Source organism: Schistocerca cancellata, chromosome 3 (genome assembly GCF_023864275.1).
Source record: "Schistocerca cancellata isolate TAMUIC-IGC-003103 chromosome 3, iqSchCanc2.1, whole genome shotgun sequence".
In the NCBI taxonomy this organism is placed as follows: Eukaryota; Metazoa; Arthropoda; class Insecta; order Orthoptera; family Acrididae; genus Schistocerca; species Schistocerca cancellata.
In genome coordinates, this window is record NC_064628.1 from 863949519 (window position 1) to 863962916 (window position 13398).

A 13398-nucleotide genomic window follows, 5' to 3' on the forward strand; every position below is an offset into this window, starting at 1 on the left:
TTTTCATTAAACTTTGCTCGTGCCTTTCCACCTATCAGTTGCAGTGACTTTTTCCATGGGTTTTTAACTATCACATGAAATCCAGAACTGCTGTTCATGGCCCCTTCTCGGTGAAGTTATACATGAATAATGCAGTGTGTGAAACTATCTTCCAAATTTTGGTTATTAGTTTGGAACTGTGTTTTAAGTTACAGCCTCATCTGTGCATGCTTAGTATTTAACACTTCTGCAATGTGTCTCTGTCTGCTGTGTGTTACCACCAGGCAATGACATCCATTTGTTTCTTATTGAGTAAATCTGTTGAAGCCATTGTCATCACAGCGAGAATGTGAAATATCATTTGAGCTATTTGCATTGCAAAGGAATTCATATCCCATGTTAGTAGGTTTGACTTTTTAGATTGTCCATTGCATGATAATTTTTGGGACATAAAGAAAGTTTGGTTTTTCTGCAGATGCAGTAAAGAGGTTTACTTTACTTAAAACTTCCTGGCATATCAAAACTGTGTGCTGGACAGGGATTGGATTGCCTTTCATGGGCAAGTGCTCTACTGACTGAGCATCCGGCACTGTCCTCACAGTTTTACTTTCACCAGTATCTCATCTCCTTACTTCCAAATTGCACAAAAGTTCTGCATACCTAGCAGAATTAGCACTTGTGGAAGAAAGGATGTTGCAGAGACATGACATGTCTGCAGCCAAAGCGATTCTTTGTAGAATTAGTTTTCACTCTGCAGCGGATTGTCCTCTGATTTGAAACTTGTTAGCTGATTAAAACTGTGTGCTGGACTGGGACTTACACGTGGGACCTTTGCCCTTGAAAGGCAAGGTCGTGGGTTTGAGTTCTAATCCAGCACACAGTTTTAATCTGCCAACAAGTTTCAAATCAGCGAACATTCTGACACAGATCGAAAATTCATACTGGATTATTTTACCTACTCCTTTTCACTGAGTTTTTCTGCTCAGAGTGCCTCTTAGCTTTCTTCCTTCAGTTTTTTTGCAATATAATTTTATTGATGTTCCTCACTCCTTTAAGTCTACAGCACCAGTTTCAACAATAACATGATACCACCTCCTCAAGAATCGTCCCCATATGTAAAACATAGGTCCATTAGCACCAACTGGTTGGTTGGTTTTTTGGGGAAGGAGACCAGACAGCGAGGTCATCGGTCTCATTGGATTAGGGAAGGACGGGGAAGGAAGTCGGCCGTGCCCTTTGAAAGGAACCATCCCGGCATTTGCCTGGAGCGATTTAGGGAAATCACGGAAAACCTAAATCAGGATGGCCGGACGCGGGATTGAACCGTCGTCCTCCCGAATGCGAGTCCAGTGTCTAACCACTGCGCACCTCGCTCGGTTAGCACCAACTGGGACTAAACATACAACATGCCAAAATAAAGAGCTGAATGTGACATTTTTTTAATGTATCGATTGGCTGTGGAAATGAAGTATCTAATGAGTTAATGACTGGAAATACCTGTAACAACACTTACACTAATGAAGCCACAGAGAAAGTATGAGAGCAAACCAATGAAGCCATAATGGATCAGTCCCTAAACCAAGAAAGTTTTGAAAACAGACATTAGCAGGGAAGTATATACTGACATCCTTTAGGAAAAATAAGGCATCATCTTGGAGTAATAGGGGCAAGGAGGTACCAGTATTACCATATCATCAAACTCAATCTGTGGAGGGGGGGGGGGGTGGGGGGAGAGGAGAGGGCACATTTTTGGCTTCTGTTCAAATCAAGATGCTGTGGATTACTGACTACGTGTATTGTTGCATGGCTCTGCATGGCCCATGTAACAACTGTGCAAGCTATACACTGCAATTCTTTTGCACACACATCAGACTTTGCCACGAGTAATTTTCGTATATCTGAGACTGACCAAAGAAACAGATGTGGACAAGAAGTTTCATTCTCGTGAAGAGGTATGTCATAACATTAACAAATGATTAGACAGAACCCCCTAACATACTTTTCATGCTGGAAGTAAAAGCACTCTGTAAGCAGTGATACACTTGCATTGTGTGGTGTGGAGTATGTCAAAAATTGACATTGTTGTACAATATGTGCAATGAATAATATTAATCAATGTATCATTAGTATCAGAGACCAGATTATATGTATGCATCATAAAAATCTTAAAATATGCATGAAAAATGCTTAAAATGCATGAAGTTTCAGAATATGCAAGATCAAATAATAATGAAAAAATAAAAAAAAGGTAATTACTGCGTGCATTATATCTCAAAGTCGAACCAAAGAGCACCGGCCAAGCGAAAAATCAGTACACTTAAAATGCTGATATCATTTTCTGAATACTTTCTGGTAGAGGTTAGGAAGGGGGCCTTTCTGGGATAATTTAAAAAAAAATTGCAAATGGAGACGCATACAGTGTTTCAAGAATTGTTCCTTCTTTGCTATTGTTGTTAGTAACAAGCTGATGCGATGCAAATGAGTTGCAGCAAAACAGTCGATATGTACAGGACCAATTTTTAGATATATTGCATGAAGAGGGCATGCTCAAAAACTCCGTAGTGTTTTATTTAAAAAACAACATACAATCATGAATTTTTTGAACAGCATTAACTTTTAGTTAATACTATTGGACCAAAGCATCATTTACAATTTATTTTACATATTTCTGCTATTGTAAACAAAAACGACCAAGTACTTGTCCAAATGTTCGGTAGTAAGATTGTGTCTTCGATCACTCAAAACATTTTTATTAGCAGAAAAGGACCATTCTGCATCAACTGAGGTAACTGGGCAGTATTTGAGTTTGGGTACTATGGTGGCACTTACCATTTCTGGTAAAAGTTCTGCGGTGGCGCGATTCCTTCTGTCCCTTTTATGACTGACCTGCACCTACCTGTGAACATTGTCTCAGCACATCATCAGTAGGAAAGCCGAGTGAAACCTACTATACTTCGACGTGAACCAGGCTGCAATTAAAATCACTAATCTAAGTTTCGGGAGAAGCACGAAATGAAAGGTTGGAAATTTTGTCCTCAATTAATATATTCTGAAATTTAAGTGAACAAGTATTACTGCCAAGCCCGTGCTAGTCTTAACACAGTCACTCACAATCCCTTTCACTCACATTAGCAAGTTTATGGTGTTGCATTTCCTGAAAACGTAATAGCTACAAAAATACTGATTGTTTTTGATTGATAATGCTCGCCAAATATTAAGTCTGTCGGTACCTAATGCAGTCACAGTTTTTAGCCACCGACCTGCTCAATATGCCACGCGGAATATATGTCTTTTCTCATCACAAAATTCACTTAAAAGTTCTGAAATCTCTACACACACATCAGAATACTTATGCCGTCATTTTCCCACACTTTTGATGTATGCAACACTGCTAGATCCGGCAACTTACCATTTCCATCGGAACTACTACTGCACACGTCCAATCTCTTTCATGGCTAGGCTTCGACTCCTCTCTAGAATACTGTCTGTCTTCTCTACCAGCAGAAAAAGGCGCGCGAAGAATATTGCTTTACCATTGGTCAGTTTACTCAACAGCCAATGGCAAAACAACATTCTCCTGCGTCAGTCCGCGCTTTTCATCAATAACCAATGGCAAAATAGTAAACCTAACGACTGCACTTTTTACCGACGCTATTATCTAATATGCTGAAGTTTTGTTTATGCATAAAGTTATTTACTATTGTTATTTATACCTGAATTAACTTTCCCTTTACCATAAACTTACTTTACAAATCTGTTCTACAGAAATCCCCTTTGTCCATATCCATACTATTTCGAAATGTTCCCACACTAAATCCTACCACACAACTCGTTAAACAATTATCTTCATATTAACATTAATCCACACTCACGCATTATTCATACTGCTAAAACACATTTATAACATTTTACATACACAAAAAGACATAACAACACTTCATGAAAATACTATAATAGCTTATGAAAAACATTCTATTACTTTAGTGCACTCTACTGGGCACAATCGAAACTAAATCAGTCCCCTATCCAGTACTGTCCTCTATCGGCTTATACATAAACTACGTGCGCGTCCAGTCTCGCGTCACCATCTGTCACTATCCAGCTCTGAGACACATCTCTTACTTAACCGCCTCCAAGACAGGATCGTTATACAGCGCTACGCCTCAGTTCACCCATTCCCATTAATAAAATATGAATTTGGTGCAAGGGTTCAAAGCCTGGGTTATAGTTTAAAATGTTTTCAAACTTTTTTTTTAAGTTTTCTTGGGAATATCTCTGGCAATGAGCAGTTGACTAGAATAATTTTATTCATTAACTGAATTCATTCAACACACAACCTTGAGTTTCAAGATTTTTAATACTTGCAGGTATATGGGTAAAATGAGTGCTAATAACAGCAATGTCTTTTTTAATATTGCAACCATTAAAAGCTTCCTTGCATTGGCAAACTGCCAAAACCTCTGCATTGTCGAATTTGTTTACTACCCCTCTAATGGCTGCAAAATGTTCATTGTAAAACAACACATCTTTTCCCACAGACCCCAGTGAGTTACCACTGGTTTGGGAGGGAAAGGCACATTTGGTAGTTTTTCCTCATAGGTCTTGATGTGAACAGGAGCCTTTAGAAACACACTCTCTTTGTGGATGAATCAGTTTATTTACATTCACAAACGTGGAACATACTTCTTTGGCAAGGCGATGTACTCCGTGAGCAAAGCATCTCACATGAATAAAATTCTCAGAGGGCTTTTCCTGCTTTGATCATATAGGGAGCAGCGTCTGAAATAAACACAAACACCCTTTCATCTGCAGAACATTCTGGAAATATTTTTTTAATACCCTCATTCACAAATCTGGCAATCGTAGACTGATTTACCTTTTGAAGTTCTTTGCAGGCCGCTAAATAGGAAGAAGGAAGCTTTTCTTTTAAAGCACCTACTATTAAATTTGCAATGCAATGGCCACAAGTGTCTGCAGTTTCATCAACTGAAATCCAGATAATTCTTTCCTTGAGTTCATTGCTTATTTTTTCCAGAACATTTACATAAATTGTTGGTGTGTAATTTTTACACAATTTTGATTCGTCTAGTATATTTTGATTTAAGCAATATTTGCGCAAGAAGCCTGTGAGGATAGGGTTTGTAAATTTGTGAAGAGGAATATTGCTTGAAATGAATGCTTTACATAGATCCATGTTAAACTGACTGTTTTGGTTACCCTTGGACAAATCCCTGCTACTGCAACTTGCTGTTGTTAGAAGTTGTTGTCATGGTCCTTTCTTCTTGCATTCCTGCGATATGAAACTCATCTTGAAAAGCTGGTCAGTTTGAAACTGTTTTTGCTAGAAACTTTTTTCTCGAAAACTCGGTGATGTCGTATGTAAATGTTCCAGGATGGTCACCTATTCATGAAACATTTCTTTATTTAGGCCACATGGTGCACATGTTATACACTACACGTTGTAAACACATTCAACTGTGTAGTACAAGTAAATAGAAAGCTAAACTGAAACAATGGACTTGTGACTAAAAGCTTGCATAGTTTAATTGTTGCCGATGCTTATGGTCTGACAGTGGAGGGGATTAACCACAGGTGTGGGAGCAGGAGCATTGATTCTGCCTGCCTGTTCATTCCTGTTCCTCTTCTGTAATGATTTTGCTAGGCAGTGACCTCTCAGTTAGCAATTGCACATAGTTCTAGGTCGCAGTCAATCTGAGAGACATCAAAACTGTATTGAACTAGGGACTACCGATCTAAATTTTTAAAACATTGTAAACATAGACTTAAAATATGCATTGTCACTAGTTCTTAGTTAAAATATGCAATAACTGGTGAAAAGGAGCCAAATATGCATATGCAACATGCATATTGTTACATTCCATTCTGGATTTTCCATTGTTTGATTAATCAGTATATGGTTCTTAGGTCTTCTGCTGGATCATGTTGTGTAAATCCCACAATATTTCTTAAAGTCAACTGCTTGACAGCATCAGGTGGCAGCTACCATTTATTGCTGACAAGTAGTTGCTGCTTATAAATTCAATTGGATCACTGCCCGTCAGCTGCAGCAGGACATTATGTGGAGTCAGCGGTGACGAGTGAAAATGTGTACCGGGCCAGGATTCGAGCCTGGGATCTCCTACTTACTAGGAGCCATCACAGACACAGTGTTATTGCAACTGCATGGTCTATCTCGTCATGCCTCATGGCCAATCCACATTCCCACCAAGCACCACCAATCTGCAGTCCCTGTCCGTTGTACTCGCATTCACTACTCTGAGGTTCCTACAGGAGGTCTGACGTATTTGTGCATCCGTTGACCAGCTAGGTGTATGAATTTGAATGTGTGGTGTCTCTTCTTTCGGATATGTCTGAAAGAACAGACATAGAGCTTTCATTCAGTTGCTACTTGCCAGCAGTAACAAACGGCCATTATCTGACAGGATGAGCAGTTGGCTCAGAGAACTACTGCAGGATTTAAACAGTGTGATTGAGAGCCATATGTTGAACAGATCTGCCAAGAAAGCCGAAGAGTCACAATGATATTAGTGTCCTCTGACAGTAATGGAATTTCACCTCCTGATGGTAAGAACCGCGAGCCCCAAAATTTTACAGCTCTCTCGATTGTCCTTTTGATACTTATGTACAGTTTTCATTTTGCTCACACCTGTTATTCTTCCATATTTTATTAGATTTTCAGTGTTCTATCTCTCTTCGTGCTGAATAGAGTCGATGATTGTTTAAAGTTTCTATGTCATTGTCAGCTGTCAGAATATTCAAATATTGGGCTTGTAAAGAATTTTGTTTTTTAACTCTTCAAAGTGTTTTATAATTCATAAATATTTGAAAGCTCCATTCATTGACAAATTATTAATCTCATTATGAAAACCCCTGAAAACTTAGTGTGGAGGCAGTCATGCTTATCATTGTACTATTAACTTATGAGAGAGAGAGAGAGAGAGAGAGAGAGAGAGAGAGAGAGAGAGAGAGAGAGAGAGAAAACTTTGCACCTGAAATACAAAGGAACCACTTTTTATCAAGACTGAAAAAGAGCAGGACTTGTATAAATAAAGCTGAGAGATACTTTTGTAAGATTTCAGATTTTCTGAATGACATTCTAGTATGGCACACACTTTAAATATGTGGTTCCTAGCTACAGTGACCCGACAAAGTGCATACAGTCCAACATTGAAAAATGATTTGTGCTCTGCTGTGACTAGCTGACTTGTGCGTGGTTCTGCTCTCTCACAAGAACAAAAGAAAACAAACTTTCGTTTGAAAGACATTAGCCTTGCACCAAAAGGCTGTAGTTGATTTTATCTATCGGAAAACTTATGTCTAGTGTTTTATGGGGGTAAGAAAAGTACTCTTACTGTGTACTTAGTAAAGGCTAAAACAATAACTGGCAATACAATGCAAGTCTTTTTGATCAGTTTGAAGGAAACTGTGTGAGAAGCAGCCTGAAGAAGAAAAAACAGTCTTTCACGAGGACAATGCATGTGCCTCAAATGTGTAAAGTCAGTGTTGCGGACATCCATTCTGTTCATCAGATTTGGTGCCCTCTAGTGTCCATGTGCTCTCACGTCTAAAGAAGTGTCTGGGAAATGTCCAGTGAGGATGTTATGGTGGCAATAACATGTATTTTGTGTGAAATCTAAATTCACATATAAGGGATGAAATCACCTCTTTGAAAAACTGTTGGAAAGGTGCATTGTTGTAAGTGCTGATTCGTAAGAATGTGTTTTTAGGTAAAAGTCTTGTTGTCCATATCCTTGTAGATGTACGTAGCAAAAAGTACACAGTTGAACAATGTGATAAACAAAAATTAAATATCTGTAACTTTGAAATTTGTCCAAAATTGTGTGTTTTTGGTTTGTTTGTTTTAGGAAATGAAAGTACGTGTTTGCTGTTGTCATATTTGCAGACGAGAACATCTTCTGGAAATGAACTCTTATATAGTCTCATTGATAGACAACTTGAGCTTGCATGTCAGTTTGATGATGAAACCACAATATCCATGCTGAAAATGATATCTAAGGTACAGTTAATTTCTATGTAGATTTGAGCCTGTCAGTTAAAACTTACGAAGCAACCACCATCTCTCAATCTGTGCCCTCTCCCTCCTCCGTCTTACTTGCTGCCTACACCATTTCTTGACCTCCCTCCTCCCCAAATTTCCATACTTCTGTACATACATGATATAATTCTTATATTTCACTCCAATATCAGTACTTTATATTTCACTCCAATATCAGTACTTGTTTTACAATTTCTTCCTTTTTCATATTATAAACCCTAGCATTTTAATAATTCAGCACCTATGCTTCACATAATTTCTTACTGTCTGGATTAGCCTTAAAGTTTTGTACCACCATGGCACTCTCTATAGTATAAGAAATTGTATTGATATATGTACAGTATAGCATAAAACAGCAGCACTGCAACTTTGGACCCTGTGCTGGCGAAGTACATGTTCACAAAAAATCTGTGAACCTCTTGAGGTCTTGGTCTCAAACAAAACCTTTCATATTCCGCTTTAGATCTAAAGCCTTCTGGGATTTTTGAAACACTGATACATGTTATCATATGGTTTTCGTTCCTTTGAATATATGCAAGGCTGTGGAAATGGGGGGATGTTAGTATAGAGGAAAGTGGTATCAACAGTGATGTGGCATGTGGTAAAGAAACAGGAACTGTGGAGTGTCACTGGAGGGAATTGTTAGTGTCTTTTAGATAGGAAGATAAGTTGTGAGTAATACACTGAATGTATGGGTCAACGACTACAGAAATTTTCAGTGGGGGCACAATAACCAGTCAAAATTGGACATCCTGGGTGGTTGGGTTTATGGACTTCAGGAAAGACTGTGGGGGAGGGGTTATGTATGGGCGTAGCAACTTGAGGAGGGATTGGAGATTCTGTCGGATTTCTGGGATGGGGTTTGTAGGTGTATGAATCTGACAACTGGCAGAGGTAATCCCCTGTCTTTCAGAACCACAATGCTGGAGCCTGTGTTGACAGGTTGGATTGTAAAGTCAGGATCAGTTTTTAGGTGGTGAATTGCAGTTCTTTCTGCAGAAGTAAGTTTGGTTTCCATGTTGAAGGAATTGGGTAATGATGTGGGGAAAGGTTCGAGGTTAAGAAATTCTGGAATGTTGACAGGGTGATTTGGGGGCAGTGAGATGGATCACAGTTGGATGGAGGATTGAACGGAGTCAGGCAGGTTTCAGTACTTGTTTTGGGTTTAGTCTGATTAGTAAGGTTTGACGGGATAAAGTGTTTCCACTGTAGGGACCAGGAGGAGGAGAGCACATTTACATGGATACGCTACAAATCACACTTAAGTGCCTGGCAGAGGGTTTATTGAACCAACTTCATAATAATTCTCATGAACAGTGCATGGAAAAAACAAACATCTGTATCTTTCCATGCGAGCCCTGATATCTCTTATTTTATTATGACAATCGTTTATCCCTACGTAGATCTTTAACAAGTTCAGCATGCTTGAATTTGGGAGTTGGGTAGAAAGTAAGACCTTTGGAAAGGACTAATACTTCTGTGGAACTAAGGTTTTTGGAGGAAAGGTTCATGACCTTGTTTTGGATCTATGGGGTTGTGGGAGGGAGTTTGAGGGTATGGTAAATGTAGTAGGTCTGTGAGGCAGGCTTGGCAGCTATTAGGGGAAGTGGGGTAGGTTTGGAGGCACTTGTACAGGTAGTGGATAGTGGTAGTTCAGGGTGACAGTAGAAAATGAACAGGGTGGAAAGTTTTTTGATGCAGTGTTGTGCATGCTGCTGTAGTTCCTAGAGGGCAAGAGTATAAATGTGAGAATTTAGGATTGCAGAGCAGGAGAACTTTTGTACATGGAGAAGAGGTATTGCAAGGTGTTGGGCCTGATTTTTATGGTTTTGCAGGACTATGGTGAGGGTTAAGGACTGGTGGAATCGGAACAAATGGAGGTCATTGTGGGAGGATGGGCTGCAGCCAGAGATAGGTAATTTGATGGTCAGGCCATATGGGGGGGGGGGGGGGGGGTTGTTCGTATGAACTAGGCAACAATGCAAGAACAATGTGTGAGACAGTATTGTGGTTAGAGGGAGGAAAACTTTTCATGTTTTTATGTTGTGGAAGTCCGTGTTATCTCACCATTTTGTGCACTTTGTTGAAAAAAAGATGTATGACAATTGACATACAGTAATTATGTTTAAATAACCAGTGCTACTTCTTGTATACGTATAGTTTCATTACGTTACAGTGTTTGATTTAGTTAAGTATTCCCTGTCTCTGTCTTTGACATTTCCCACCTGCTGACAAAGTAGGCAGTATAGCATGTTCTATGTGATGTTGCAGGTTGTGAGAGAGGTCAGTGCTAATCTCCCTGTAGAACTTGTTCAGAAGTTGTTGGGACCTTCATCATATCTTCTGGAGCTGCGTTTTTCACCTTCATTACTTATCCAGAAGGAAGTAATAGGAATTCATCATAGCTTATTGAATTTGAAAAATATTCCACTCTTACAGGAAGCATACAGGTGAGAATAAGTTGCACACAACTTTTTATTTAAGATTGTAGATACTCTGAAAGTTAATGATGTGTGTAATGAATGAAAATATTTAATTAGACATTGTTTTACAGTCAGAAAATTGATATCCATTGTTAGATGTGAAGGATGCAAAGAAGGAAGTTATGGTTAAAAATATGATTTTTTAAAGTTTCATTTATTAGTGAATTTGGGGCGGGGGAACTTTAAGAGGCTAATGTGATTGTCACTAAAGTGGTGTCAGTTTATTTGATCTGCACACACTTTAGCTGATTTTCCTAGTCAGTTTATTTTTTTTCTAAAGAGTGTAATTTATAAACTTGTAAATAACTCTTACAGAAATGAGACCTCAGTAAACAGTGTGTGTGTGTGTGTGTGTGTGTGTGTGTGTGTGTGTGTGTGTGTGTTTGTTGGTGGTGGTGGTCCCCCCCCCCCCTCTCCCAGCTGTGATGCCGAACTCTTTGTTATGCCTTGTCACCTACATGTCATTATCAACACTGTGTATAACAACAGTGTCAGGCTAAGAGTGGAAGGTAACAGCAGCCAAAGAGAAACATTGGGCATTTAATGATTTCATCTCAACCTATGAGGATTGTTTGATAAGCATGGTAAAAAAGCGAGAAAAAGTGTTTGTTTCATAAGCAATTTAGCCTACATCTTGACACAGCCACCTTTTAGAGCTATACACTTAGTTCAGCAATCCTCCAAATGTTTCAAACCATTGGAAAAATAGGTTTTGCCAAACTCTGCAAACTACTCATTGACTGCAGTTCCCACAATTTGATGAAAATTTCTTCCCAGCAAGCCAGAGTTTCATGATAAGGAACAGGAAGAAGTCATTTGGGGCTAAGTCTGATGAATAGAGTCGATGAGAAAAAAAATTCAGAGTCCAGTTCATGCACTTCCACCATTATCATCATTGGTGTGTGGGATTGTATATTATCCCTGTGAAAGAATGCTTTTTTTCTGTGCCAGCCTTGGTCTTTTTTTCAGCCAGTGCAAGTTCAAATGATCCAACAATGGAGCTTAATAGGGCCTAGTTATGGTTCTGCCTTTTCTCAAAGTAATGTGTGAGGATTATTCCTTGGGAATCCAAAGAAGCTGTGGCCATCACCTTAGCAACTGACAAAATAGTCTGCATCTTCTTTGGTGCACCTTCATCAGGCTTTGTCCATTGTTCTGACTACTGTTTTGACTCTGGATGATGGATCCAGATTGTGATTAAACATCACCAAACATTGTGTTGAAATGTTTTGCCAGATGTTCTTTTGGTCGGCTGTGAGCAATTGCAGCACCCACGTCACAAACAGCTTTTTCATAGCCAATTCTCTGAGTCAGTAGACTTGCAAATTTTTATTTGGCAATCTTGCGTTACTATACATGGCTTTTGTCAATGGTTTCATTTGTTGTGACCTCAGTTGGACAGCTGGTGCATGCTTTATCTTCAGTGCTTGTCTGACCATGTTTTAAATTAATCAATCCATAAGTGAATGATGCTGCAGAGCTGGCATGAACTCCATCCAATTCTATTTTGATTTGTGCAGCAGTCCAACCCTTCAAATGAAAATGTTCAATAACAGGATGAAACTCAGTTTTCTCCATTATCAGTTATGATTGACACACTAAGTCAGATGGCTGAACAATGAACTGTACATTGTATGTTGTTGATATTCTTTACATGAACCTTGGAATAATGAAGCTTACCAACCATGAAGATGCAGTAAAAATGTTTCCATATTTTATGAAAATTTACCTGACATATCAAACCAACCATGTAAAAGCCTCCAGTGGGAGTCCTTGTTTCCATCGTGCCTAGTCTTATCGGACAAGGATAAGAAATTTGGAAATATGTGGAGCCAGGATTGGGAGATGTTTGTGAGATGGGAATCCTAAAAGGATGTAGCTATGCGGTTGAACTTTCTCAGTGATGATGGTCAATAGCTATTTACTGCTGTGCCTATTTGAATGAGAGTGAATGTCTCTCTCATGAAAAGCTTAGCTGCTGAGGTTTCTAATGCTTCCTCATATTATTATTTGCAATTTTTGGTTCAAGATGCTTGAAATATCACATGGGAAATATATCTCAAGTTATTTTATTTGCAGATGCTTTTTTTTATCTCCAAAATGTTTTGTCTAATAAGTAAATATAATAAATAGTACATGTAATTCCTGCCAGTTGTTAATATGTGACAATAATTTTTTTGCAGATATGTCTTGGGAGATCTGGAGAGAGCATACAAAATGATTGTTCCCACCATAGAAGATTTTTGTCAGGCAAACCCCCACAGTGACACAGTCTATAGTGAGAAGGATGTTAAATTCATTGTCATGTTTCACCTAGCTGCATTAGCTGATCTAGGTAAGACAGTCGCAGTTTTACCAATAGTACTGCAATATATTCCTCTTCTGCAACTGTAATAAGCGACTTATTTAGACCAGACATGTTTCTCTCTTTTGAAGCATCTTCAGTGGACAGTATTTTGTCTCCTCCATTGCCAAGTCACTTTTCGTAGTTTTGTGCTGCGGTAACACAATATTCAACGTTTGTGTTGGCTGATCAGTGTTTTAGCAAATAAATGATGTTCGTGTGTGCCACACACAAAAATTATATTTGACATAGCTCATAGCACTTCACTGATAGACGGTATATTCAAGTCCTAATGTTTTTGTAAGTCCACAGTTTTGTTTAATGTATTTTGTCTACTTCCTTTTGATTGATTGAAGTGCTTTAAAATAAAGCCAAACATGCTCAGTGTATATAAAACTTTTGTTACAGTCGTGGAAGACGGAATATTTCTCAATGTTACATACGACACCTTTGTGATACTTAAATGAGATATTGTTATATAGTAAATTTAATATGAAATTTAGGAATCTTGTCCA

The 13398-nt window shown here is 38.7% G+C and overlaps 1 protein-coding gene across 1 annotated transcript in view; it reads left to right on the forward strand.

Annotated features, from left to right (window-relative positions):
* Positions 1–13398, forward strand: part of LOC126175920 (serine/threonine-protein kinase SMG1) — a 383335-nt gene that overhangs the window by 102148 nt on the left and 267789 nt on the right. Inside the window, exons 9-11 of the mRNA XM_049922990.1 lie at positions 7866–8017; positions 10328–10506; positions 12723–12874. Coding sequence (XP_049778947.1) covers positions 7866–8017; positions 10328–10506; positions 12723–12874 — 483 coding nt within the window. The remainder of the gene's footprint in view (positions 1–7865; positions 8018–10327; positions 10507–12722; positions 12875–13398) is intronic.